We start from the raw sequence: 25,395 nt of genomic DNA on the forward strand, positions 1-25,395 counted from the left end.
ATATAATATTAAAATACAAAATTTTTATATTGATTTTTTATTTTTATATATTATACAAGACATCATGCCAATTATTAATAAATTCCATACAGGAAAATTATGATTACATCAGTGCTGACAATTTTCTATATTCTTTTACTAAAAAATTATTTTCTCTTTACTCATAACTAAATTATAATAAATATAACTTCTTATAGAAATATTATTATTAAATTTTTATAGAAGAGAAAGAAAATAACAATGAAATCATTAAAGACCCCGCCCAAAAAGAAAGAAGATGAGAGATTTCTTTTCGAGAAAATTTTAAAACTCATGTGGAAGACTGCGGGAGGTTTTGAAAACGCTGAGAATCTTACCTAACTTATTCATGAGTGTTTGACGCGTGGAGAGCTGCTTCTGAAACGTGAATTTGATTATTATTCATGAGCGTTTGACGGGTGGAGAGTGACTTCTGAAGCGTGAATGTGATTATGGACGGGTGGAGAGTGACTTCTGAAGCGCGAATGTGATTATGGACGGGTGGAGAGCTACTTCTGAAAAGTAGGCATGCAATCTGATACGACTGACAGCGATGAAACCCTAATTCCATTTCCTCTCTACCCTGCGTCTCCATTCCACATCCCTATTTTATATGCGGAGCAGTATGTTTTTAGTCCACTCCAGCTATGTAAACCTCAAACCGCTCTGCTAGTTTATGTATTCCGCTTTTCTATTATATTTTATCCATTCTACTTTTCTATTGTGGATGTGAGAAGCAGCATTTTTAATGTTCTAAAAGCGTTCGCTACCGCCATGTCTGAAATCCATGGCGCGTTCGGTACCGCCATGTCTGAAATCCATGGCGGTTTGTACCAGAGACTTTTGGGATCCAGGTAGAATGCCATAATTTTTACTGGTAAAACGAGTTCGTACTGTTTTTATTTTTCTTTTTTAAATATATTTGTCTAATAGTGATTTATTATTAGCATTTTTTGAATTATTATTGTGAGAGAGATTTTTTCTGTACAGACGGTGGAGGCAAAGATGCTGGAAAATTGTGTTGTGCGGAGCTGTATCTATGGAATGGGTAGAATTGAAAAGAAGAACTTGTAAGCATGTCTACTTGCCAATCTTTACATTTTTAAATTGATATATTTAGAAGAAAACCAATGAATGGTGCCACGATTTTATTTTTGTGTTTTATTGTCTTCAATACTTTATAGGTTGTATTTCTGACAAGAAAGTAGTCGTCCTTCGAAAACCATACCAACTCTTTTGTCAAATAACACGTTCTAGCAAAACCTAGCAGAATCAGGCATTAATTCTGCAAATTCCATTATTGTAGTATATATGAATCAACCGCTGTATACAATTTGGCATTGCAAGGAAATTTAAGCACCTTTCATCAACATCTTCTCTCTTGTGAAATTGTGTTGTCAACCAAAGAATAGTTGTCCTTTAAAAAGCAATAAGCATCTTCTCAAAGTTGTAGAATAATACTCATATATAGGGATGCCATTTTGTCACGGTTAAAATTGTTGTGCCCCTAAATAGCCCATTGCATGTCTCAGCTTTCATTAGCCTGCCACACTGATGGAGACAGTGTAATAAATTCAACCATAATTGGAAGCCCCCTGCTGTTTTTCCAGAATCTGGGATTTTTTTAGCGTTCCATTCTTTTAAGCGCTTTTTACCATCTTTATGGGTCAGAGTGCCGCCCATATTTGGTTCAACCTAAGTCTCTGATCTTTGAACAAATTAGACTGCATTCTCATTGATTTTATTGTTTCCAATGGAATGGTTTAAAGAGAAACTATTATACAGCATCATGTTTTTCCTTTACTACACGCTGCATGTTCTTTTTTCTCGCAGTTGTTCTAGGCGTTAAACGAAACAGGGAATGGGCGTAAATCATACAAATGTAGTTCCATGTTGAACTTAGCAGTTCAAGGAAATGATTAGTCAAAGACTCAAAGCTCTCTGCCGTGCATTTGAATTTAAAAAAAATTGTGATGTTCTGGGTACTGATAAGTTTCACTGTAAAGTGCATAGTTCTTCAAAATAATTTAATGATTTTAAGGCCTCTGTATTTTTAGTTGTTACCAGTGGCAAGATTTTGCATGCATTTTGTTAAGAGAAAGGTGTGTATGCATATTCCTTGCCTTGAAAATATTTCTATGTTCATAGATAGGGGATAGGTACACACTACTAACAGACTTCAAAGCATAAATAGCACAAAAGCAGTTCCCAAAGGAAATAATTAGTTCAAAGCATCCTCCAATTAAAATAAGATGTAATGATGCACTGTTTTTGAGCATTCTAGGGTCTTTATGGCCTCGTTTTATGTTTTCCAATTATAACATATTCGAGGGTCCTTAAGGTCTAGCTTTTATGTTTTCCAATTACAACATACTCACTGCTTTATGCTTTCCAATTACAACATATACACTGCAACATTGTGAATGTATCTTGTCGACTGAGAGCATGCATTCTGCTTTATGTTTTCTAATTACAACATATACACTGCAACATTGTGAATGCATCTTGTCGAGTGAGAGCATGCATTCTGCTTTATGTTTGCCAATTACAACATATACACTGCAACATTGTGAATGCATCTTGTCCAGTGAGAGCTGTGCATGCATTTTTCTTTGTTGTGAAAATATTTCATGTTATTATTATCTGTAAGGCTGAAACTCTGGATGTAAGCTTCCAATATGCTTCGTCTTCATCACTTGCTTTGCTAAGCTTAAAGCTTGCTTTTCACTTGTCTCTGGTTTTTGTTGTTTTTGGCATTTTCGAATGCAGATTGGTTTTCACTTTAATGTGCCTGCCTTCTATTTGAGGGATCTCATATATGAACTTATTTTTGATTCGAGTCTCGTGAGCTCCCAGATGAATGATTCCAGTCTTTGAAGCGTTCAAGCTTCAAATCTAAATGGCATGGCCTAGCTTCTTACACTTCTAATTAAACAAATCCTGTTATTAAATGTTTGCTTTTCACTTGTCTTTGGTTTTTTTGTTGCTTTTGGCATTTTCAAATGCAGATTGGTTTTCACTTTAATTTGCCTTCCTTCTATTTGAGGGATTTCATATATGAACTTATTTTTTATTCGAGTCTCGTGATTTCATGCTCCTAGATGAATGATTCGTCTTTGAAGCGTTCAAGCTTCAAATGTAAATGGCACGGCCTAGTCTCTTACACTTTTAATTAAGCAGATCCTGTTATTAAATGTTTTGAGATTAATCTCAAAATCAATTAGAATAAAATATGCTGACATATTGTAGTCATATATTTATGATATAAATATTAATTTTGGTCTTATTTTTATGATTTTAATATTAACTTCCTATCATCTATCAATCCATGGTTTAGTATATAACTTTTACAAAATATGATTAAAATGTTAATTTTCTTAAAACTCTTCAACTACTTAGATGAATTACTGAAAACAAGGCAACTGAAAATTGAAATCAAATTTACTTTCACCAAGATACATAGTTTCTTATCAATTTATAAGCAATGGGAAATAATCGAGATATAAAAACACATGCACACAAATTGACACGCTTGTTTATCCAAGAAACCCAAAGGGAAAATTTTCTTTCTTTGTTGTGGTATTTTATTGATTGTTCTTGAGCAATTGAATCTATTACAATTCATGTTGCTTACTGCAACCAACAATCTCTCTTTGAGAACACACTTGTTCTTCTATTGAATAGCCTTGACTTGCCCTAAGAATCCTTGATCTTGTGCTCCACAATCCTTGCACACTTCTCCTAAATCCTTGCACACACTAGGCCTCCTATTCCTGGTGCACTTGAGCCCTATTTCCTAGCTCACTCAAGGCCCCTATTTCTTAGCGTACTTGTGCTCCTCGATTTTAGTGCACAAGCTCCTCAATTTTGCGCACGCACACACAAAGAATGATCTCACAATAATGATTAATCATGTGCCTTTGTCCTTCTCTTGGTCTTCACTAGCTAAGGTACAAGCCAAAATACCTCCACTTGCTACATTTCAACACTCCCTCTTAGTGAGGAAGGGATGATATACAACTCCAAAAATATATCTGAAATAGACAAAACTACCTCTAGTCAATGCCTTGGTCAAGATATTTGCTGTTTGCTCCTTTGTTGAAATGTATGGTAGCTTCACTATCCCTTTTTGTACATAGTCCCTGAGATGATGATACTTGATTTTGATATGCCTGGAACAATCATGAAACAGTGGATTCATAGAGAGCTTAATGCAACTCTAATTGTCACGGACCACGGTGTCACTTTCTGTAAATAGTCCTTGAGATGATGATACTTGATCTTGATATGCCTGGAATGATTATGAAACAATGGATTCTTAGAGAGCTTAATGCAACTCTAATTGTCACAGTGTATCACTGTGTGCTCCATCCTTTGCCTAAAAAGTCCCACAATAGCTTCCTCATCTAGATAGCTTTACATGTTGCTAAACTAGCAACGATGTACTTCGCCTTTGTTGAACTGAGTGCAACTGATCTCTGCTTCTTGCCGAACTAGGAATCAACAGGTGACCCAATGTTGGAGACCCAACCTGAAGTACTCTTCTGATCTGTGGAGCTCCCTACTCCATTTGCATTTGTGAAGGCCTCAAGCCTCACTCCAAGAACCTGTCTGTACCATAATCCATAATATGTTGTGCCTCTGAGATACCTCAAAACATGCTTCGTATCAACTCAGTGAACTTTGGTAGGATCCATCATAAATTGGCTCCACTGGTTCACTACAAAATAAATATCAGGTGGTTCACAACAAAATAAATATCAGGTTGTGTGTTGAATAAGTACATCAACAACCCAATTAACTGCTTGTACAATGTAACATCTACTCTCTCTGCTCTGTTAGTGTCCAGAATCCTCCAATTTGTGACTAGAGGTGTGGTCATGGGCTTGCAATCTTGCATATGAAACCTCTTGAGGATTCCTGTGTTGTACTTCCCTTGACCCAAGAAGATTTCCTCATCACCCTGCCGTACCTCTAGCTTGAGGAAATTGTACATAAGCCCTATATTCTTCATCCCAAACTCCCTTTGAAGGTCTTCCTTGCAATCTTGGATCAAGTTGTCTACGCCAATCAATATAAGACCGTCAACAATATAAGACCATCAACATAGAGCACTGGAATGAGTGGAAGCCCTCCAACCGTGATTTAGTATAGGTTGGCATTCACCTCACTCTTAGTGAAGCCCAATCCTTGAAGGTAGCTATCAATGTGAATGTACCATGCTCTCAGTGCTTGCTTGAGCCCATAAAGAGCTCTCTTCAATAAACATACATGAGTGTCTGTTGAAAGTCTCAAACCCCTTTGGCTGCTCCCAATGTTACCAGACACGGAATCAGCAATAAATCGGCGAGGCAAAAGAGCGAAAGTTTTAATCGGATCGGGAAAAAATCGGGAAAAAATCGGCAAATTCATTAAATAAAAATATACACATATATTGAATTAAAAAAACCATTTTTCATTAATATTGGGTAAAGGTATGTCCAAACAATGCATAATATCAATAGATGTCCAAAATATCATGAATAAATAAGTATCTCATATATGTTATGAGTCCACACATGATCCAAAGCACTGAGTCTTGAGTCCTTAGAAGCATATGCTTCTAAAAGTTTACAAAAAAGTTAAAAACTGCATACTAATCAGAAAAAAATCAGCAACTAAGAGTCTAAGACTCTTAAGAGTGAGAACTAGAATCGATTCCTCCCGCTCCTTCGCTTGCTTGACTCTCAAAGTTCTCCAAGTCATGAAGGCTGGCTCTAGAAAATTGGTAAAACTACTTTTACGCTTATGTTTTTCGTATTCCAAAAGTTTGTTCGGTGTGAGGGGCCTAGGCTGCCCTCACCAAGCAAATGTTATTTACAATGCAACTTTTTCTTAGGTTTTAACTATTTTTAAATGACTTTTCCGTAACATTTTTCTATATCTAAGCCTTTAGGCGCCTGATTCGTCATATCGTGATGGAAATCCTAGGTTGCATTAGAAGAATTTTAATTATCTTCCAGAGATTGAATAGCTTCCGAGTTGTGGGTGTGCTTCATGATTCTTTAATTTTTTTGTTTCATAAGAAAATACACTGAATTTTATATTAGTTTGTGATTTTATAATATTTTCCGGAGAAAAAAAAAACAACACTAAACTTTATACCAGTTTGTGATTTTTAATAATATTTTCAGTTTACAGTATTAAAATTAGAATAAATCTGTAAATTTTTGATAATCAAATTGTTGTGAAGTGAGTTTTTTATCTCAAAAAATCTCATATACTAATTTAATATTTAATCTAACAATAACTTTAATTAAATTATTATTTATATATATACTTTTTAAATTTTATAAATATTTATATTGGTTATAAACTTAAATTATATATTTTTGATAATTAATATTTAATATTAATTAAAATTAACCCGCCCCCATCCCAAAAAAAAAACCAAAACAAAACATTATCATTCAATTTCAAGAAACAGACTTTGCCTAAAGCTCGGACTATAAACTCTGAGTTCAATAAACTCTGAGTTCAAATTTCGGAAGGTCAGACTACAATATCTATTGACCAGAATACTTTCCAGCCGACCATCTCTTTCCCTCTCGTTTCCCCATTGGTTTGTTGTGTATATTATATGGTCGAAATGCCTTCTACCCATCGGCTGCCACGGCATTTACAGATCTCTATAAATAAAAAAAATTGCTTACATTTTTTTTTGGCGATCAATATCTTCTTTACTGTTCTGACTCCTGTAACTACACTGCTCGGATAAAACCCGAAATACGATTTACCCGCCATAATCCGAAACCCGAAAAAAAATAAAACTGGCGGGACTCGCCAAAAAAACGCAGAACCGGTGATTTTTTCAGAATCGCGAGTCAAACTCGCGTTGACCACGATTCAAAATCGGTCAACGCGAGTTGACTCGGAACGTTTTGGATCGGATCGTTTAGCCGCCGAGCCGATTTAAACTCGCGATTTTGCCGATTAAACGGCGATTCCTGTTTCACTGGCTGCTCCATATAAACATCCTCCTCAACTACCCCGTTGAGGAATGTTATCTTTATGTCCATTTGGTGGATCTTCCACTCCATTTGAGTTGATAGTGCCAAAATCGTCCCGATGGATGAATAACGTGCCACTAGAGTGAGCATCTCATTATAGTAGATGCCCTCAACCGACAAGGCCCTTGGCCACACACTTTGCCTTGTACTTTTCCACACTCCCATCTGCCCCATGCTTCACCTTGTACACCCAACATGAACTTACTATTGATTTGCCCTCTTGCCGTGGCACAATCTCCCAAACATCATTCTTCATGGAGGAATATTCCTCCACCATGGCATCCTAATAAACTTGCTGAAAAGCTGCCTTCTCATAACAAGAAGGCTCTGTGCACAACAACTCAGTCATTAATGCCATATATCCAATGTATCTATGTGGCTGATCTGCCTGAACATAGACCTAGGAGTCTCAACTTGCTCTTGGGCCTCTTGAAATAACCTCTTTGTGGCCTCTTGAATTAACCTCTCTTCCTCCCTATGCTAGGAGACACTGAGCACAGGGAGACACTGACTAAGTGGATGCCTTCACTCATCTCGATCTCTCCTCCTCATCTTATAATGACTCTTGGTCATCCTTTTGTGCGGCGTGCTTGCCTCCTAGCTGAGAATCATTCTATGATACTAGTTGAGGCTCCTCCTTTCTCAAGTACTCCAACCTGTGCTTGCTCCAAGGATGCCCTCAAAGATTTTTCCTCCTCAAACCTCACGTCTCGCTTCATAACTGTCTTCTTGAGTGATGGTATGTACACCCTGTATGCCTGAGCTGTCTCATTGTAACACATGAAAATTCCCTTATCAACTGTGGGCTCGAGCTTCTTTGTACTCTCTTTGGACACATGGCAATGAACTTTTGTGCCTTAGACACGAAAGTGAGAAACATCATGCTTCTTGCCTGTGAAAGCCTCCTCTAGTGTAACGCGTTCAAGTACTCTGTGTAGACTCATGTTCTACAGAAATACTGTAGTGTTGCAAGCCTCTGCCCAAAAGGACATAGGCAGTTTCTGGTCATGCAACATGGCCTTGGCCGCTCCAACTATGTCGTGGTTCTTCGTTTCAGCCACCCCATTACGCTGAGGGTTATGGGGTGTTGTTAGCTCTCTCCTAATGCCTCTCTTGGCGCACATGTCCTTGAAAGCATTAGAGATATATTCCTTGCCCTTGTCATTCCTCAATGCCTTATCTTCTTCCTAGTCTAGTTTTCTACCAATGCTTGAAACTCCATGAACTTGGAGAAGACCTCCCCCTTATTCTTCATAAAGAAGATCCATGTTTTTCGAGAATAATCATCTATGAAAGTGACATAGTTTCTGTGTCTCATGAGAGATGGAGAAGAGAAGGGCCCACATATGTCGGAATGTACTAGCTCCAAAATCCATTTGGCTTTCCAAAATCCATTTGGCTCTCTTGTGTCATCCTTGCAAAGATGACTTGACATATTTGCCAAGTGTGCAGCCCTTGCACACATCATGTTGGTCAAATACGCCTTGTGATAGTCTTGTGGTATTTTGCTAAAGAATCTTCAGCCCCCCATGATGCAAGTGCCCCATGCGTTTGTGCCAAATCTTCCCCGCGTCTCTTCTCTGTCCACTTCCTACCTTATTGCACAAGGTTGTGCTGAAGAATGTTCAACGCCCCATGATGCAAGTGCCCCATGCTTTTGTGCCAAAGCTTCCCCATGTCTCTTCTATGTGCACTTCCTACCTTGTTGCTCAAGGTTGTGCATGTCTCAACCTGCAACTTGTAGAGATTCTTCATCCTCATACCAATATGCTTCATTGATCCAAAAGTTAAGTGCTTGAGGTAAGCCTTACTTTTGCTGAAGATGACATCATAATCCTACATCATAATCCTTGTCCTTTAGGGTAGCCACTGAAACAAGGTTTTTCTTAAGGCCTGGAACATAGAGGACATCTCTGAGGTGCAGAGAGCTTCCAAACTTCCTCTTAAAGTTGACAATACCAACTCCCCTAGTAAAGAACTTGCCATCATTTCCTAGCTCAATATGAAATCGCATGTCCTTCTCCTTCAACTAGATGAAATACTCTTTGTTCCTGGTCATGTGGATGGATGCTCTAGAATCAATGTACCCTACACTGCTGCCTACTAAGCTTGCCATGCAAGCTATCAATGGGAAGTCTTTCTCGAACTGAAAAGAAAACTCATCTACCTTAGTTGATGCAACCTTATGATCCTTACTGGACCCCTTCTTCTTATTAGGACACTTAGTGGCATAATGCCTGAACTGATGGCAATGGAAGCTCTTGATATTGCTTAGATCTTTCTTCTTCATCTCACCCTTTTGATTGGCCTCGGCCTTTCCTTGGCTCTTTTTGCTTTTGGTGTCGCTGCCTTTGCAAAGTTCTCGTCGTCCTCTGTTTTTGTTGATCTTCTAACTCTCGTTCCTCTTTAGATTTCTTCTTGGATGTAGTCTGACCACAACCTTTCCCAGCTATTAATATTCTCTCTGCCATTGATTGCGTCCTGGAAATTATCCCAAGACTTATGAAGTCCCAAAAGCACAAGACTCACAAGGTCATTGTCTACGAAAGTCTCGCCCACTCCAGCGAGCTCACCCCGAACTTGGGTGAACTTGGAAAGATGCGTGATGATGAGCTCTCCTTTGTTGATTCTACTAAAGGCTTGCCCACTCCAGCGAGCTCACCCCGAACTTGGGTGAACTTGGAAAGATGCGTGATGATGAGCTCTCCTTTGCTGATTCGAATATTTCTTAGTTTGTCTTTCAGAGCAAGCTTCTTTGCATCACTAGAACCTTGATACAAACCTAAGATGATTTTCCACATCTCATATGTTGTCTTCTTCCCATGGAGATGAGGGACAATATGGTCTTTGACCCCCTTAAGAATGATTCTCAACACTGGCCTTGGTGTCATTTTCAAGGCTTTTTTGTTATCATTCTCAAGACATTTTTGTTATGCTCGACAATTGTTGGGCATCTTGAGGTGGAACTATTTGATTCTTTGCAAATTCTAGCACCCGATTATCTTCCAATACCACTGAGATACACTCCCTCCATGAGCATAAGTTCGAGGCTCCCTCTAAAAAGTGATCTGCCCTTAGTCCTTGGAACACCATCCCATCCAAAAACTGATTTTCAAAACTCTAGCACAAGCCTTCAACTTGAACTGCTCTCTTCAATGATCGATTAAATTGGTGTTGGTGAGAACTCTGCAACTACTTTGATGATTTACTCAAAACAAGACACCTAAAAACTAAAACGAAATTTACATCACCAAAATATAGAGTTTCTTAACAATTTATAAACAATGAAAAATAATCGAGAGATAAAAACACATGCACACAAATTGACATGTTTCCTTACCTAGGAAACCGGGAGAGATAAAAACACATACACACAAATTGACATGCTTGTTTACCTAGGAAACCCAAAAGGGAAAACCTGCTTTCTTTGTTGTGGTATATTATTGATTGTTCTTGAGCAATTGGATCTATACGTTGCCTATTGCAACTAACAATCTCTCTGAGAACACAAATCTCCTATTGAATAGCCTTGTGGTCTCCTACTGAATAGCCATGAGAACACAAATCTCCTATTGAATAGCCTTGTGGTCTCCTACTGAATAGCCATGACTTGCCCTGAGAATCCTTGATCCTGTGCTCCACAATTCTTGGGCACTTCTCCTAAATCCTTGCGCACTAGTCCTCCTATTTCCTATTTCCTAGCACACTTGAGCCCTATTTCCCTATTTCTTAGTGCACTAGAGGTCCCTATTTCTTAGTGCACGTGTGCTCCTAAATCTTAGCGCGCAAGCTCCTCAATTTTGCGCGCACACACAAAGAATAAGCTCCTCAATTTTGCGCGCACACACAAAGAATGATCTCACAATAATGATTCATCCTATGTCTCGTCCAAAGAATGATCTCACAATAATGATTGATACTATGTCTTGTCCTTTTTATAGATCCAATTTGAGCATGCAAGGAGGCTGAGCTCAATTAAGAAGTTTGAGTTATGATTGTGAGTTAACCGGGGGTTCTACTCGTTCTCTATCCTATGTCTTTGTCCTCTTTATAAATCCAATTCGAGCATGCAAGGAGGCTGGAGGCTGAGTTCAATTTGGAAGTTTGAGTTACGATTGCGAGTTAATTGAGGGTTCTACTTGTTCTCTCTCCAATCAACACTAGAGTCTTAACTCGTTCTTTCTCCAATCATCACTGGAGACTAACTTGTTCTGACTGAACTTGTTATTGTCACCTCGTCTTGCCGTCAAATTGAAGAAGGCTCCACGTAACTGAAGCTCCAACTCTACACATGGCTCCACGTAACTGAAGCTCCAACTCTAGCTCCAACTCTACACATGGCTCCACGTAACTGAAGCTCCAACTCTACACATGGCTCTACGTAACTGAAGCTCCAACTCTACACATGCAATCTTGATGATCATTCCATTCTCCAATCATCACTGAAGACTAAACTTGTTCTAACTGAACTTGTAATTGCCACCTCGTCTCTTCTTCAAATTGAAGAAGACTCCATGTAACTGAAGCTCCAGCTCTACACATGCAATCTTGATGATCATTCCAGTAAATTGGAAATAAACTAAATAAACTCATCGTAATTGAAGTTTGTCTCATGAGCTCACACTCATGCTATAGAAAGACAAATCCGCAGTCTTCACTGACTAACTAAGGCACAAGCCAAAGGAACTTAACTTGCTACATTTTCAACATAAAATTGGAATTGGAATTAGAACAAGCCAAAGGAACTTAACTTGCTACATTTTCAACAATTAGAACAAGCCAAAGGAACTTAACTTGCTACATTTTCAACATAAAATTGGAATTGGGATTAGAATGCCCATTAGAATTAGACTTCATGAGTGGGAAGTAGAATCAATCCATAGTTATCCATCGTACACAAACATTTTCCCTAATTAGGTCATCTATTAGAGTAGTGGGAGGTGAAGTGGAATTATAAAATTAATGCTAGGCCTCATTTATATCACGCATTTATTAGGAGCGAAGTGGAATTATAAAATTACTGGTATATGCCTCTTTTATTATAAAATTACTGGTATATGCCTCTTTTATATGTCACGAAATAAACTAAATAAACTCATCGTAATTGAAGTTTGTCTCATGAGCTCACACTCATGCTATAGAAAGACAAATCCGCAGTCTTCACTGACTAACTAAGGCACAAGCCAAAGGAACTTAACTTGCTACATTTTCAACATAAAATTGGAATTGGAATTAGAACAAGCCAAAGGAACTTAACTTGCTACATTTTCAACAATTAGAACAAGCCAAAGGAACTTAACTTGCTACATTTTCAACATAAAATTGGAATTGGGATTAGAATGCCCATTAGAATTAGACTTCATGAGTGGGAAGTAGAATCAATCCATAGTTATCCATCGTACACAAACATTTTCCCTAATTAGGTCATCTATTAGAGTAGTGGGAGGTGAAGTGGAATTATAAAATTAATGCTAGGCCTCATTTATATCACGCATTTATTAGGAGCGAAGTGGAATTATAAAATTACTGGTATATGCCTCTTTTATTATAAAATTACTGGTATATGCCTCTTTTATATGTCACACTTATTAAGCGACTTATTAGAGGGAAGTTATTTATATCACGCATTTATTAGGAGCGAAGTGGAATTATAAAATCACTGGTATATGCCTCTTTTATATGTCACACTTATTATAAAATTACTGGTATATGCCTCTTTTATATCACAACTTATTAGATATCAGAGTTAGTAGGAAGTATAATTACTGGTATATGCCTCTTTTATATCACAACTTATTAGATATCAGAGTTAGTAGGAAGTGCAATCAACCTGTGCAACACCATGTGGAGTATGCTTACTGTGCAATATTGCAATACCTAACTGTTGTTGGAGGTGGAATGGGAACTTAGGGTAATAAAGTATGACAACGGCAACGTTGTCCTATCTTGACTCTCAGTTTGAAATTGTAGTAAAAACACATAAAATATAATGATTTCCCTTTTAAATTATAGTAAAAGCATAAATAAAATACAATGTTACAAATAAAATACAAGGGCACTTGAATATGGATTTTATTGCAAATACACAAACCCATGAGTGCAAGTGAGAGGACATTCATCAAGGAAGCTAGGAATTTCAGAATTTCAGAAGTATATAATTATGAAATTCTCTAAATTCATTCTCTAATTCTTTAATAGAAATCTAATAAAATACAAGGGCACTTGAATATGTATATTAGTGCAAATACACAAATCTATCAGTGCAAGTGAGGACATTCAGTGCAAGTGAGGACATTCACCAATAAAGCTAGGAAAGCTGCATTTTTTATAAGTATATAATTACGAAATTCCCTAAATTCATTCTCTAATTCTTTAATAGAAATCTAAATAGAAAATAGAAACCCAGTGTGCACTAGAAATCTGAAACATAATTAATAGAAATCTAATAAAATACTAGAAATCTAAATAGAAAATAGAAACCCAGTGTGCACTAGAAATCTGAAACATAATTAATAGAAATCTAATAAAATACTAGAATTTCAGAAGTATATAATTATAAAATTCTCTAAATTCATTCTCTAATTCTTTAATAGAAATCTAATAAAATACAAGGGTACTTGAATATGTATATTAGTGCAAATACACAAATCTATGAGTGCAAGTGAGGACATTCACCAATAAAGCTAGGAAAGCTGCATTTTTTATAAGTATATAATTACGAAATTCCCTAAATTCATTCTCTAATTCTTTAATAGAAATCTAAATAGAAAATAGAAACCCAGTGTGCACTAGAAATCTGAAACATAATTAATAGAAATCTAATAAAATACTAGGGCACTTGAATATGTATATTAGTGCAAATACACAAATCTACGAGTGCAAGTGAGAGGACATTCACCAATAAAGCTAGGAGAGCTGCATTTTTAAAAGTATATAATTATGAAATGCTCTAAATTCATTCTCTAATTCTAGAAAATAGAAACTCAGTGTGCACTAGAAATCTGAAACATATAAGCAATAAAGCTACTTTTTTATAAGTATATAATTATGAAATTCTCTAAATTCATTCTCTAATTCTTAAATAGAACTCTAATAAAATACAAGGGCACTAGAATATGAATGTTAGTGCAAATACACAAACCCATGAGTGCAAGTGAGAGGACATTCAGAAAATAGAAACCCAGTGTGCACTAGAAATCTGAAAATATAAGCAATAAAGCTGCAAACCCATAATAGAAACCCAGTGTGCACTAGAAATCTGAAACATATAAGCAATAAAGCTGCAAACCCATGAGTGCAAGTGAGAGGACATTCAGAAAATAGAAACCCAGTGTGCACTAGAAATCTGAAACATATAAGCAATAAAGCTGCTTTTTTATAAGTATATAATTATGAAATTCTCTAAATTCATTCTCTAATTCTTAAATAGAAATCTAATAAAATACAAGGGCACTGGAATATGAATGTTAGTGCAAATACCCAAACCCTAATTCTTAAATAGAAATCTAATAAAATACAAGGGCACTGGAATATGAATGTTAGTGCAAATACCCAAACCCATGAGTGCAAGTGAGAGGACATTCACCAATAAAGCTAGGAAAGCTGCATTTTTATAATTATATAATTATGAAATTTTCTAAATTCATTCTCTAATTCTTTAATAGAAATTTAAATAGAAAATAGAAATCCGGTGTGCACTAGAAATCTGAAACATATAAGCAATAAATCCAACAAAACATGTTAAAACTCGTTGCCTTTACTTCAAACCTAGACCAAGAGATTTCCAGAGATAGGAACAAGTCCAGTAAACTTAGACAGCCGTTGCCATTCAAATCCCCCGCCGGTGGAGGAAAGACAGTTTTGTTATGGTGCATGGCAGATCGATCAACAGGACGCTTTTGTTGATTACCTTTTGTTGATTACCTGACCTCGAACTGGAAACTAGTACTAACTCTTACACAATTAGTACTAGAGATTTGTATTACGCGACTGTTAATATATTTATTAGGAAGTCTGTCATAAAATGCAACATACTACAGCTTCAATATGCACATATTACAACTTCAATAAGCCAGCTTCAAGCACCCATCACTTATCTCTTTCTTAGTAAAAGAAGGATGCAGCTTCTCCAAATGCCCATTATTGCATGATCACACTGATGAAAGGAATGCACGAGACCCCTGTAGTAAAATTTAAGAAGTACCCCTGTAGTAAAATTTAAGAAGTACCCCTGTAGTCCATGCTTCAGGTAGGTAGGCATAAATGGTACACCGGAGAACTGATGACTATATTGGGGCAAAGAATTTGTGTTTACATAAAGCGTAATCGATGCTTAATGCTAGCATATTATCAATTCAAGACACTAGTAACATGAAAACTGCCTTGAAGCTTACATTTAACCTTGAAAATAAGCATTTCTTATGACAGACGGTAACATGTGAAGAATACAAGACAAGCACGAATGCTAACAATTAGGACATTAGACCGGCATCCCAGCAGAAACGATAGAAGCATAAAAAATGCGAGTTGCACCACCATGGCAGATCCAAATGCATATTTGAGGCATCCGTCGTAGACCTGTAACAGAGAAGGAAGCGGGGAATTAAGACAACGCGTAAAATAATGCAAAAATAGGTCTGAGATTCAGAATTTTGACTGTTGTAACTCAAATATACTCTATAATCATGCCAAGTACTTGTTGTAGATTCATATGCTCTTCGTTCGAGATGTTATTGTTTTTTTGGTTTCTTTTTTCTTTGTGTTTCGACTTTTACGATGTCAATAATCAGAAGAGCCATGAGAACAAGTGCTAAGAGAAACAATGCCGTGTGTTTCGACTTTTACGATGTCAATAATCAGAAGAGCCATGAGAACAAGTGCTAAGAGAAACAATGCCGTGTGTTTCGACTTTTACGATGTCAATAATCAGAAGAGCCATGAGAACAAGTGCTAAGAGAAACAATGCTGCGAGTTGAGTAAGTTGGCTTATGCTAATGGATTCCATGTTATGTGAAGCAGGGAGATGTATGTCAATATCTAGGTGCAGAAGGTGGTTTTGTTTTGTAAGCGAGAAATTAGGCATTGCTTTTGCGAATTTATAAAAGAGTTCAACGTGTTTGCAAGCTGGTTTTAAGTGTGAATGGAACCGGGTTTTTGATAATATTTTACTGTACAACCAAATAAGGAAAGGCGTGCTAGATCGCGAGAGTTGAATGCGGGGTAGATTCCTGACATGTGCAGAAGTAAGTACATATGCGGATTGATTTGGAATGGAGCTGGAATACTTGAAAATCAGATTGGAGGGGATATAATCCAATATGAGGAGCATTTATTGGAGCAGGCCAGTATTTAATGGTCGGCATAAAACAGAAAGCTTACGTTAAGTGAGCAATCGGTGCAATTAAGTGATCGATCTGACATGGGGGCAAATGGCATATGAAATGATGTATGTGACGGCAGAAGTAAATGCGAAATTAGGTGATGTATCTGACATCAGGGGCAGATCTCAAATGAAATCTTGGTGGTAGGTTGGGGCCAAGCTATTCTAATAAATAATTGGCTAAAGAGGACAAGTAATGAGTGTCACACTACGTAATACGACTCTAATGCAGATGACTGGACTACTTACTTATGCAGGTAGCATGGTTTAGCATGGTTTCTAATATACAGAAGGTCATGTATTTGCAACTGCTCTCTGAGCAGTGGCAAGCTAAGAGACAGATTGATATGTGCTTCACATAAGCGTGAGTAAGAGCACTAACATGTGCTATCACATTGGCTTGTATACAGAAGGTCAAGCCTATTTACTTCCCAAATGGACTACGGTAGGCGGAGAACTATCTTTGGGAAAAAACGTTTTAGTAGCTTATATGCCATGGGAAGGATACAATTTCGAAGACGCAATACTCATTAGTGAACGTCTGGTATATGAAGATATTTATACCTCTTTCCATATCGTAAGATACAGGATTGAAATCTGTATGACGAGCCAGGGTCCTGAAAGAATCACTAGAGAAATATTTCACTAGAGAAATACCTCATTTAGATGCTCATTCACTTCGTCATTTGGACGAAAATGGTCTTGTAATGCTAGGATCTTGGATAGAAACAGGTGATGTTTTGGTAGGTAAATTAACGCCCCAAACAATAGAAGAATCATTATGTACCCCAGAAGGAAGATTATTACAAACCATATTTGGTATTGAGGTATCCACTGCGAGAGAAAATTGTCTCAGAGCACCTATAGGTGGAAGGGGTCGAGTTATCGACGTGAGATGGATCAATAGAGTAGATGATTACGGTGATAATGCGGAAACAGTACACGTATATATATCACAAAAACGTAAGATACAAGTGGGTGATGAGATGGATCAATAGAGTAGATGATTCCGGTGATAATGCGGAAACAGTACACGTATATATATCACAAAAACGTAAGATACAAGTGGGTGATATCACAAAAACGTAAGATACAAGTGGGTGATAAAGTAGCTGAAAGGCATGGTAATAAAGGTATTATTTCAATAGTTTTGCCCAGACAAGATATGCCCTATTCACTGAACGACCGATGGTTTTCTCACCCAGCTTTGTTCTTGCTATGGTTTTCTCATCTTTGGTGCTGGGTCGACAGAGCGAATTGCTTCATTCACTGAACGATCGATGGTTTTCTCATCTTTGGTGCTGGATCGACAGAGCGAACTTGGTGCTGGATCGAACTGGATCCGTCAATTCTTTGAAAATATTTGCAGCTGTTGAAAAAACAGCAATCCAGTCCCGAATATTTGCAGCTGTTGAAAAAACAGCTCCACAGTTCGAATCCAGTCCCGTTAACGAATATGTCATTATGTTATGATTATTCAGTCCAAGAAAAGAGATGTGCCATGTCCTGGATCCACAGTTCGAATCCAGTCCCGCTAACGAATAGGTCAATTCTTAGAAAATATTTGCAGCTGTCGAAAAATATTTGCTGGATCCACAGTTCGAATCCAGTCCCTTTAACGAATAAGTCAATAGACCGAACAAGGCTAGAAGCTAGGTCGTCGCCCCACCTAAGGTTCGAAAGTATATTGAAATGGGGATATTTGCACGCTTACGCGCCGACCCATTTCATGCAGGTTTAAGCGCAGCTTCCTGTAAGGTTTGAGTAAGGCAAAGGGTTCAGCATAAGAGGCTTAGGCGGTACATAGGGCTACTCGGGAGTGACGCAGGGAACTAAGAGGCTCTTAGGCGGCGGGCCGGGGCATACCGATGCGCACGCAGGGAAGGAAAGAGGAGCGGGCGGCACACCAGAAGCAACCCGAACTACTGAATAAAAGAAATAGGTAGAGCCTGAAGCTAGGGTTTCTCGGCCTTCATGGCCTCTAGACTTGTCGTAGGCGGCACTCCAGATCTCGGCTGCGTTTTCTGAGCATCTATCCTCGGATGTTTCGTTGGGGGATTGGCAGACTTCATCCTTCAAGTCCAGAAGGGGGCTGAGGGGAATTCCGCTGCTAGGGTTTTATCTAATAGCAGAGGATGATGAAACTGGTGCATTTCTTCAACCTGGAAGCGTTTCCACTCCCGGACATCAGTGTAGTTGGGCAGGCACTCCAGATCTCGGCTGCATTTTCTGAGCATCTCAGACATATTGACAGAGCCTGAGAACAAGGATGCTGAGGGGGTTCCTGAGCAGCTCTAGCGAGCCAGCAGGTAGAGACAGATGCGCGGAATGGCTGGTAAGATCCTAAGTCCAATAGGTTATATGGCAAGTTAATGAAGCTTAGTATTCTAATTTTTAATTTTTATATTAATGCTAAAGCGTTATAATCAGTTCCTCTAGATTTACGTGTCCGAACCCCTCCTATGTGTACTAAAGTTATCTTCAACATCTGTTGGGCCATCACCTAAGTTGATTTGATGGGGGTTAAGGTAATCCAGGCCATTTGTTGGGCCATCACCTAAGCTGATTTGATGGGGGTTAAGGTAATCCAGGCCATTTGTATGTGTGTTGTGTACACATTTCATTCCATTCCACATTATGCATGCAGCGGCCGCTACGTGTAAGTTACTCTTGTTCTTATATAATAAGGTTAGAAATGATTTCGTTGTTACCTTGCTTCCGCTTCTTATTTTGCTTGCGGTCCACTACATTGATCTATTTCAGGTATGAGTTTCAGCTCAGCTTCTATGTCTTGGACCTTACCAACAAGTTCACATATCTTCATTTCATGTTGCTGCATTTCTGTATACCTCCTCCTTTCCGTTTCGGATATCTTCTTTCTGCTGTTTTCAATTTTGTTAATCAAGTTTAGCAACTTTCCATCTTTTTTTAGCATTTCTCCATAAGCTCTGAATTACAGGAGATTTACAGGAGATTTCACTCGGATAGATTTTTTTTTGCTGACAATGGCCTTCTATATGTATGAGGCCTGTATGTATTATTAGTTTTTTTCTGAGAATAGCCTTATATAAAACCTAAGATCAATAACTAGATGTACGAGGCAGTGTCATTTCTCTGTGTTTGAAACCTCCTGTAGCTACATATATAAGTATCAAGATATATGTGTAGTGATTCCAGTTCTGATATATGATATGTATGGCAATTTGTTTTCTTAAGTAAATCAGAGTAATGCAAATTAAATCACCAGTCAAGAAATCATTTACGTGACCAGATAAATCTATTGAAATTAATTTTGAATCAAATCTACGGCAGAAACTATTTGCAATGTAACTAGTGTACAATTGTGCCTTTGTCAGACTTGTATGACAAAATTGACTAGTCTCGGCCTTAGACAAATTCCAACGATATTCTTGAACAAAAGATGCCACAAATTCTTGCCCTTTGATGCTTAACGACTAAGACAAATTCCAACGATATTCTTGAACAAAAGATGCCACAAATTCTTGCCCTTTGATGCTTAACGACTACCATATATATACGCATTTGTAGGGGGCCGTAATATTGGTCAAGCTGAGCAAAAAAAAATATTTTATTTTTGAAAATGCATGACTATTCTTGGAGCCTCCTGTACAACGAGGTTTAGGCTTCTATTAAAAAATATCTTTGTTGTCTTCTATGAAATATTTTTTCAAGGCTAATTGGATAGATGGACCTAGGGAAACTTGGTTCACAATTTCAGAGATGACTTTGATATATTTTCCCTAAATACTTGGCAGTACCATGCCTATGCTTGATGCTTTCATACTGCATTTCAATCTCAAACAAATTCATCTCTTTTAGTTTCCTCTGTGGATTCTGTTCTCCATGTTTATCACATGAGGAATGATGAGTTGTCTCATTTCCGTGACTAACCACTGTGGTACCATTAAGGTTGGTGCTTGGATGTAGTTTCTTATTGGGTGATGTAAGGACTGTGACTCAATAAAAACAGAGCATCAAACTTCCAGCCTTGGTAGTAATCTGTTGTGGATGCCAGCATCATCACCAGGAATGCTCTGATATGAATTTCCATACAACTCCAAAGCTTCATCTAACATAGAAAGCAAGTTGCCTTGTAGAGTCTGACAACAAGTGCTTCAAGATGATTCATATTGAACCTCTGTTGCAGTGACCGTGGACTTTGAGGGTTCGTCTTGTTTGCCTCTTGGCTGGAACTCTTCCCAAGTGCTAGCTTTTGAGTTTGAAGAAAAATCCTGGCTAAAGGATCTTATATGACTCTTTGATTCTGACAGAGGAGGATCTGATGTAACTACATCTTGTAATAACCCTGGACAGTGTTATGACCTTCTAAGCTTAAGTCTGAAACTCTTTTACTAATGATTTGAATTGGCCATGATAAAAAAACTTGTTTGAAACCTCCTGTATGTACATATATCATTAGTTTTTCTTGCTTTTTTTTCTAATAATGAGGGGGCACCCATGCTTACGGCCCTGCACATTTGCAGTTATGTACAATTGTGCCTTTGTCAGACTTGTGTGACAAAATTGACTAGTGCACATACTACTACAGGAGTAGTTTCCAAAGCTTCATCTAACATAGAAAGCAAGTTGCCTTGTAGACTCTTCTCACAACAAGTGCTGCAAGATGATTCATATTGAGCCTCTGTTGCAGTGACCGTGGACTTTGAGGGATGATTCATATTGAGCCTCTGTTGCAGTGACCGTGGACTTTGAGGGTTCATCTTGTTTGCCTCTTGACTGCAACTCTTCCCAAGTGCTAGCTTTTGAGTTTGAAGAAAAATCCTGACTAAAGGATCTTATATGACTATTGGCCATGATAAAAAAACTTGTTTGAAACCTCCTGTATCTACATTAGTGCTCCATCTCAAAATCAAGTATCAAGATATATGTGTAGTGATTCCAGTTCTGATATATGATATGTATGGCAATTTGTTTTCTTAAGTAAATCAGAGTAATGCAAATTAAATCACCAGTCAAGAAATCATTTACGTGACCAGATAAATCTATTGAAATTAATTTTGAATCAAATCTACGGCAGAAACTATTTGCAATGTAACTAGTGTACAATTGTGCCTTTGTCAGACTTGTATGACAAAATTGACTAGTGCACATTGTAACTCAAATATACCCCATAGTCATTGTGCAAAACCATATGCAGAATAAGGAAAAGAATTGAAGCCAGTTTAGGCTCAAGAATGGCCTCAGAATAGGCTTAAGAAACTTTCAACCTTCTTCTATAGATATTCTCGGCCTTAGACAAATTCCAACGATATTCTTGAACAAAAGATGCCACAAATTCTTGCCCTTTGATGCTTAACGACTACCATATATATATAAGATGCCACAAATTCTTGCCCTTTGATGCTTAACGACTACCATATATATATACACATTTGTAGGGGGCCGTAATATTGGTCAAGCTATATATACACATTTGTAGGGGGCCGTAATATTGGTCAAGCTGAGCAAAAAAAAAATATTTTATTTCTGAAAATGCATGACTATTCTTGGAGCCTCCTGTACAACGAGGTTTAGGCTTCTATTAAAAAATATTTTTGTTGTCTTCCTTGAAATATTTTTTCAAGGCTAATTGGATAGATGGACCTAGGGAAACTTGGTTCACAATTTCAGAGATGACTTTGATATATTTTCCCTAAATACTTGGCAGTACCATGCCTATGCTTGATGCTTTCATACTGCATTTCAATCTCAAACAAGTTCATCTCTTTTAGTTTCCTCTGTGGATTCTGTTCTCCATGTTTATCACATGAGGAATGATGAGCTGTCTCATTTCCGTGACTAGTGCTTGGATGTAGTTTCTTATTGGGTGATGTAAGGACTCTGACTCAATAAAAACAGAGCATCAAACTTCCAGCCTTGGTAGTAATCTGTTGTGGATGCCAGCATCATCACCAGGAATGCTCTGATATGAATTTCCATACAACTCCAAAGCTTCATCTAACATAGAAAGCAAGTTGCCTTGTAGAGTCTGACAACAAGTGCTGCAAGATTATTCATATTGAGCCTCTGTTGCAGTGACCGTGGACTTAGGGTTCATCTTGTTTGCCTCTTGGCTGCAACTCTTCCCAAGTGCTAGCTTTTGAGTTTGAAGAAAAATCCTGGCTAAAGGATCTTATATGACTCTTTGATTCTGACAGAGGAGGATCTGATGTAACTACATCTTGTAATAACCCTGGACAGTGTTATGACTTTCCAAGCTCAAGTCTGAAACTCTTTTACTAATGATTTGAATTGGCCATGATAAAAAAACTTGTTTGAAACCTCCTGTATGTACATATATCATTAGTTTTTCTTGCTTTTTTTTTCTAATACATTTTAAGTAACCATTTACTTAAAAACAATTACATTTAACACTAGTACATTTTGCAACGCAGGTGCATCTTTTCAGTACATTCCAACCAATTTTCAAATCCATCCAACAACAAATTTCGAAACAAGAAGCACCAATGATGCTGTTTCGAAATCTTGCCCGAGGCAAAGAACGTGGGTCATTACGCACTTGCAGATCCACATTTATTACAGCTGTCACTTCAAACAGGGTACTTGCAGACCTGAGCAAACTACCTGCCTCAACAACAAAGGTTCTTTCATAGTGCACAAAATATATATTATAAATCTTTATTTCCTGTTCTCCTAAATTATGCTCGTTCATTTAACGTCCTCTTAGCATTTTTATTACAATATCTAACGCTAGACTTGTACTGAAACATGGACCAGGTTAAAGGAATGTTGACTATAGCAAACATACATGCAGAACCCTTTGTTACAATCTTTGTTACAATCTGCAACAATTGCTCTCTGCCGGCCTATACATTTGGAACAGTTTTCATGGATCAACAGACTTGTACTGAAACATGGACCAGGTTAAAGGAATGTTGACTATAGCAAACATACATGCAGAACCCTTTGTTACAATCTTTGTTACAATCTGCAACAATTGCTCTCTGCCGGCCGATACATTTGGAACAGTTTTCATGGATCAACTTAATTGTTCCACATGCAGACAGCTAACCAGCCGGCCGATACATTTGGAACAGTTTTCATGGATCAACTTAATTGTTCCACATGCAGATAGCTAACCACATATCGACGCAGTTTACAATTAAATTGCATTATCCAAACAGAGGCAAATGTTCAGTACAAGTGCATTCTAAAAGACAGTTTGCTGCTGGAACTTTGTCCATCCTTAACAGGACTCACGTATGAAAAATAATGTTCAGTGCAAGTGCATTCTAAAAGACAGTTTGCTGCTGGAACTTTGTCCATCCTTAACAGGACTCACGTATGAAAAATAATGTTCAGTGCAAGTGCATTCTAAAAGACAGTTTGCTGCTGGAACTTTGTCCATCCTTAACAGGACTGACGTATGAAAAATAATGTTCAGTACAAGTGCATTCTAAAAGACAGTTTGTTGCTGGAACTTTGTCCATCCTTAACAGGACTGATGTATGAAAAATATCTAGAGGATGTTGCTTACGTTACATACAGTTTACGAGATTTCCATGTACACAGCAGCTTTATGAAAAATATCTAGAGGATGTTGCTTACGTTACATACAGTTTACGAGATTTCCATGTACACAGCAGCTTTATGAAAAATATCTAGAGGATGTTGCTTACGTTACATACAGTTTACGAGATTTCCATGTACACAGCAGCTTTCTGTTGGATAGTTCGGATGTCATTGTCCGTACAGATTGACATACTTTATCCTCTCTAGGATTTGACCTGCAAATGTAATTGATATTTGTCTATTAATGTAATTGATATTTGTTTATTGTCTCGCTTAAGCTTTCTATTATTGGTATGCAATTTCTATTATTGGTATGCAATTGTTTTTAGTTGTAAAAACATTTTTGAATCCACGGTGTTACGTGAACTGTTTCATCACGTGAACTGTTTCATCAATTTTACTGGAAAAAATGACATTGCTTTTGACTGCAAAAATTCCTTTCGATCCATTGGATTCAGAAAAAGAGTCTGAATCCATGAGAAAATTAGTTGGAACAGTGTCAACTGTCGCTTAGAACTAATTTATATTTTCGTTAATCTAGATAGTTCAGTTTCTTAGTTATAACTACTACTCAACATACTTCACAGTCAACAATCCGCATCCACCAAATCCTCCCCATACGGATTTCGTATTGGATTCTCAGGCTAATATATCATGTAATATTGCAGGCCATAGTTTTTATTTGTGTAGTATTTATAATGAAACAGCTCGAGTTTATTTGGAGGAGCTCGTGTTTGATCCCTATTTCATTGATCTGTTCTACAGTCTTACACTCTTTCTTGTTTACTATTTTGACATTTATCATTGACATTTATCATTGACTGTTGTCTGAGTTGGAAGATTTCGTATCTTACACTCTTTCTTGTTTACTATTTTGACATTTATCATTGACTGTTGTCTGAGTTGGAAGATTTCGTATTGGATTCTCAGGCTAATATATCATGTAATATGTCTGAGTTGGAGGATTTCGTATTGGATTCTCAGGCTAATATATCATGTAATATTGCAGGCCATAGTTTTTATTTTTGTAGTATTTATAATGAAACAGCTCGAGTTTATTTGGAGGAGCTCGTGTTTGATCCCTATTTCATTGATCTGTTCTACAGTCTTACACTCTTTCTTGTTTACTATTTTGACATTTATCATTGACTGTTGTCTGAGTTTCAGAAGAAGTTGACGGAGTCTACATTGAATCAGTGGTGAGCCGATCTTCATAAAAGTTTATTGAATTATTTCAACGATGATAGAAATTCAATTCAATTTATTGTGTGATATGAGGATACCCTGATAAAAGAACATATTGATACTATGTTCATATGTTTGCAGGAAGGAGTCTCTACTTACAGGTCTTATCCAACGGGACTAAAGGACATAATAAACTATACAAAACACCGA

At 37.4% G+C, this 25,395-nt stretch overlaps 1 protein-coding gene across 9 annotated transcripts; it reads left to right on the forward strand.

Annotated features, from left to right (window-relative positions):
- Window positions 1–293: 293 nt before the first annotated feature.
- LOC149166450 (uncharacterized) lies at window positions 294–25,395 on the forward strand. 9 transcript variants are annotated; one of them, XM_089432615.1, is made up of 4 exons: window positions 294–872; window positions 990–1,088; window positions 25,168–25,199; window positions 25,327–25,395. In XM_089432615.1, exons 1-3 carry the CDS (start codon window positions 547–549, stop codon window positions 25,175–25,177), a joined length of 435 nt encoding a protein of 144 aa, XP_089288741.1. In that variant the 5' UTR covers window positions 294–546; the 3' UTR covers window positions 25,178–25,199; window positions 25,327–25,395. The 9 variants fall into 9 exon arrangements, 6 of the variants coding, with proteins under 6 accessions (XP_089288741.1, XP_089288740.1, XP_089288743.1 ...); XM_089432617.1 differs by lacking the exons at window positions 25,168–25,199; window positions 25,327–25,395 and adding exons at window positions 22,863–23,069; window positions 23,206–24,804 and having other exon boundaries at window positions 295–872; XR_016260867.1 differs by lacking the exons at window positions 25,168–25,199; window positions 25,327–25,395 and adding exons at window positions 22,863–23,069; window positions 23,206–24,804 and having other exon boundaries at window positions 296–895; window positions 1,009–1,088.

Source organism: Pinus tabuliformis, chromosome 5_1 (genome assembly GCF_031772625.1).
Source record: "Pinus tabuliformis cultivar Carrire ecotype Pingquan chromosome 5_1, CPIR1, whole genome shotgun sequence".
NCBI lineage: Eukaryota > Viridiplantae > Streptophyta > Pinopsida > Pinales > Pinaceae > Pinus > Pinus tabuliformis.

Bases quoted from the DNA above. Each gene is read 5' to 3' on its own strand.
- LOC149166450 (XM_089432611.1), top strand. From the start codon at position 547: ATGCAATCTGATACGACTGACAGCGATGAAACCCTAATTCCATTTCCT. The intron at 873-1,008 runs GTAGAATGCCAT...TTTTCTGTACAG, and splicing joins CAGAGACTTTTGGGATCCAG to ACGGTGGAGGCAAAGATGCT. The intron at 1,089-22,862 runs GTAAGCATGTCT...TTTGCAACGCAG, and splicing joins AGAATTGAAAAGAAGAACTT to GTGCATCTTTTCAGTACATT.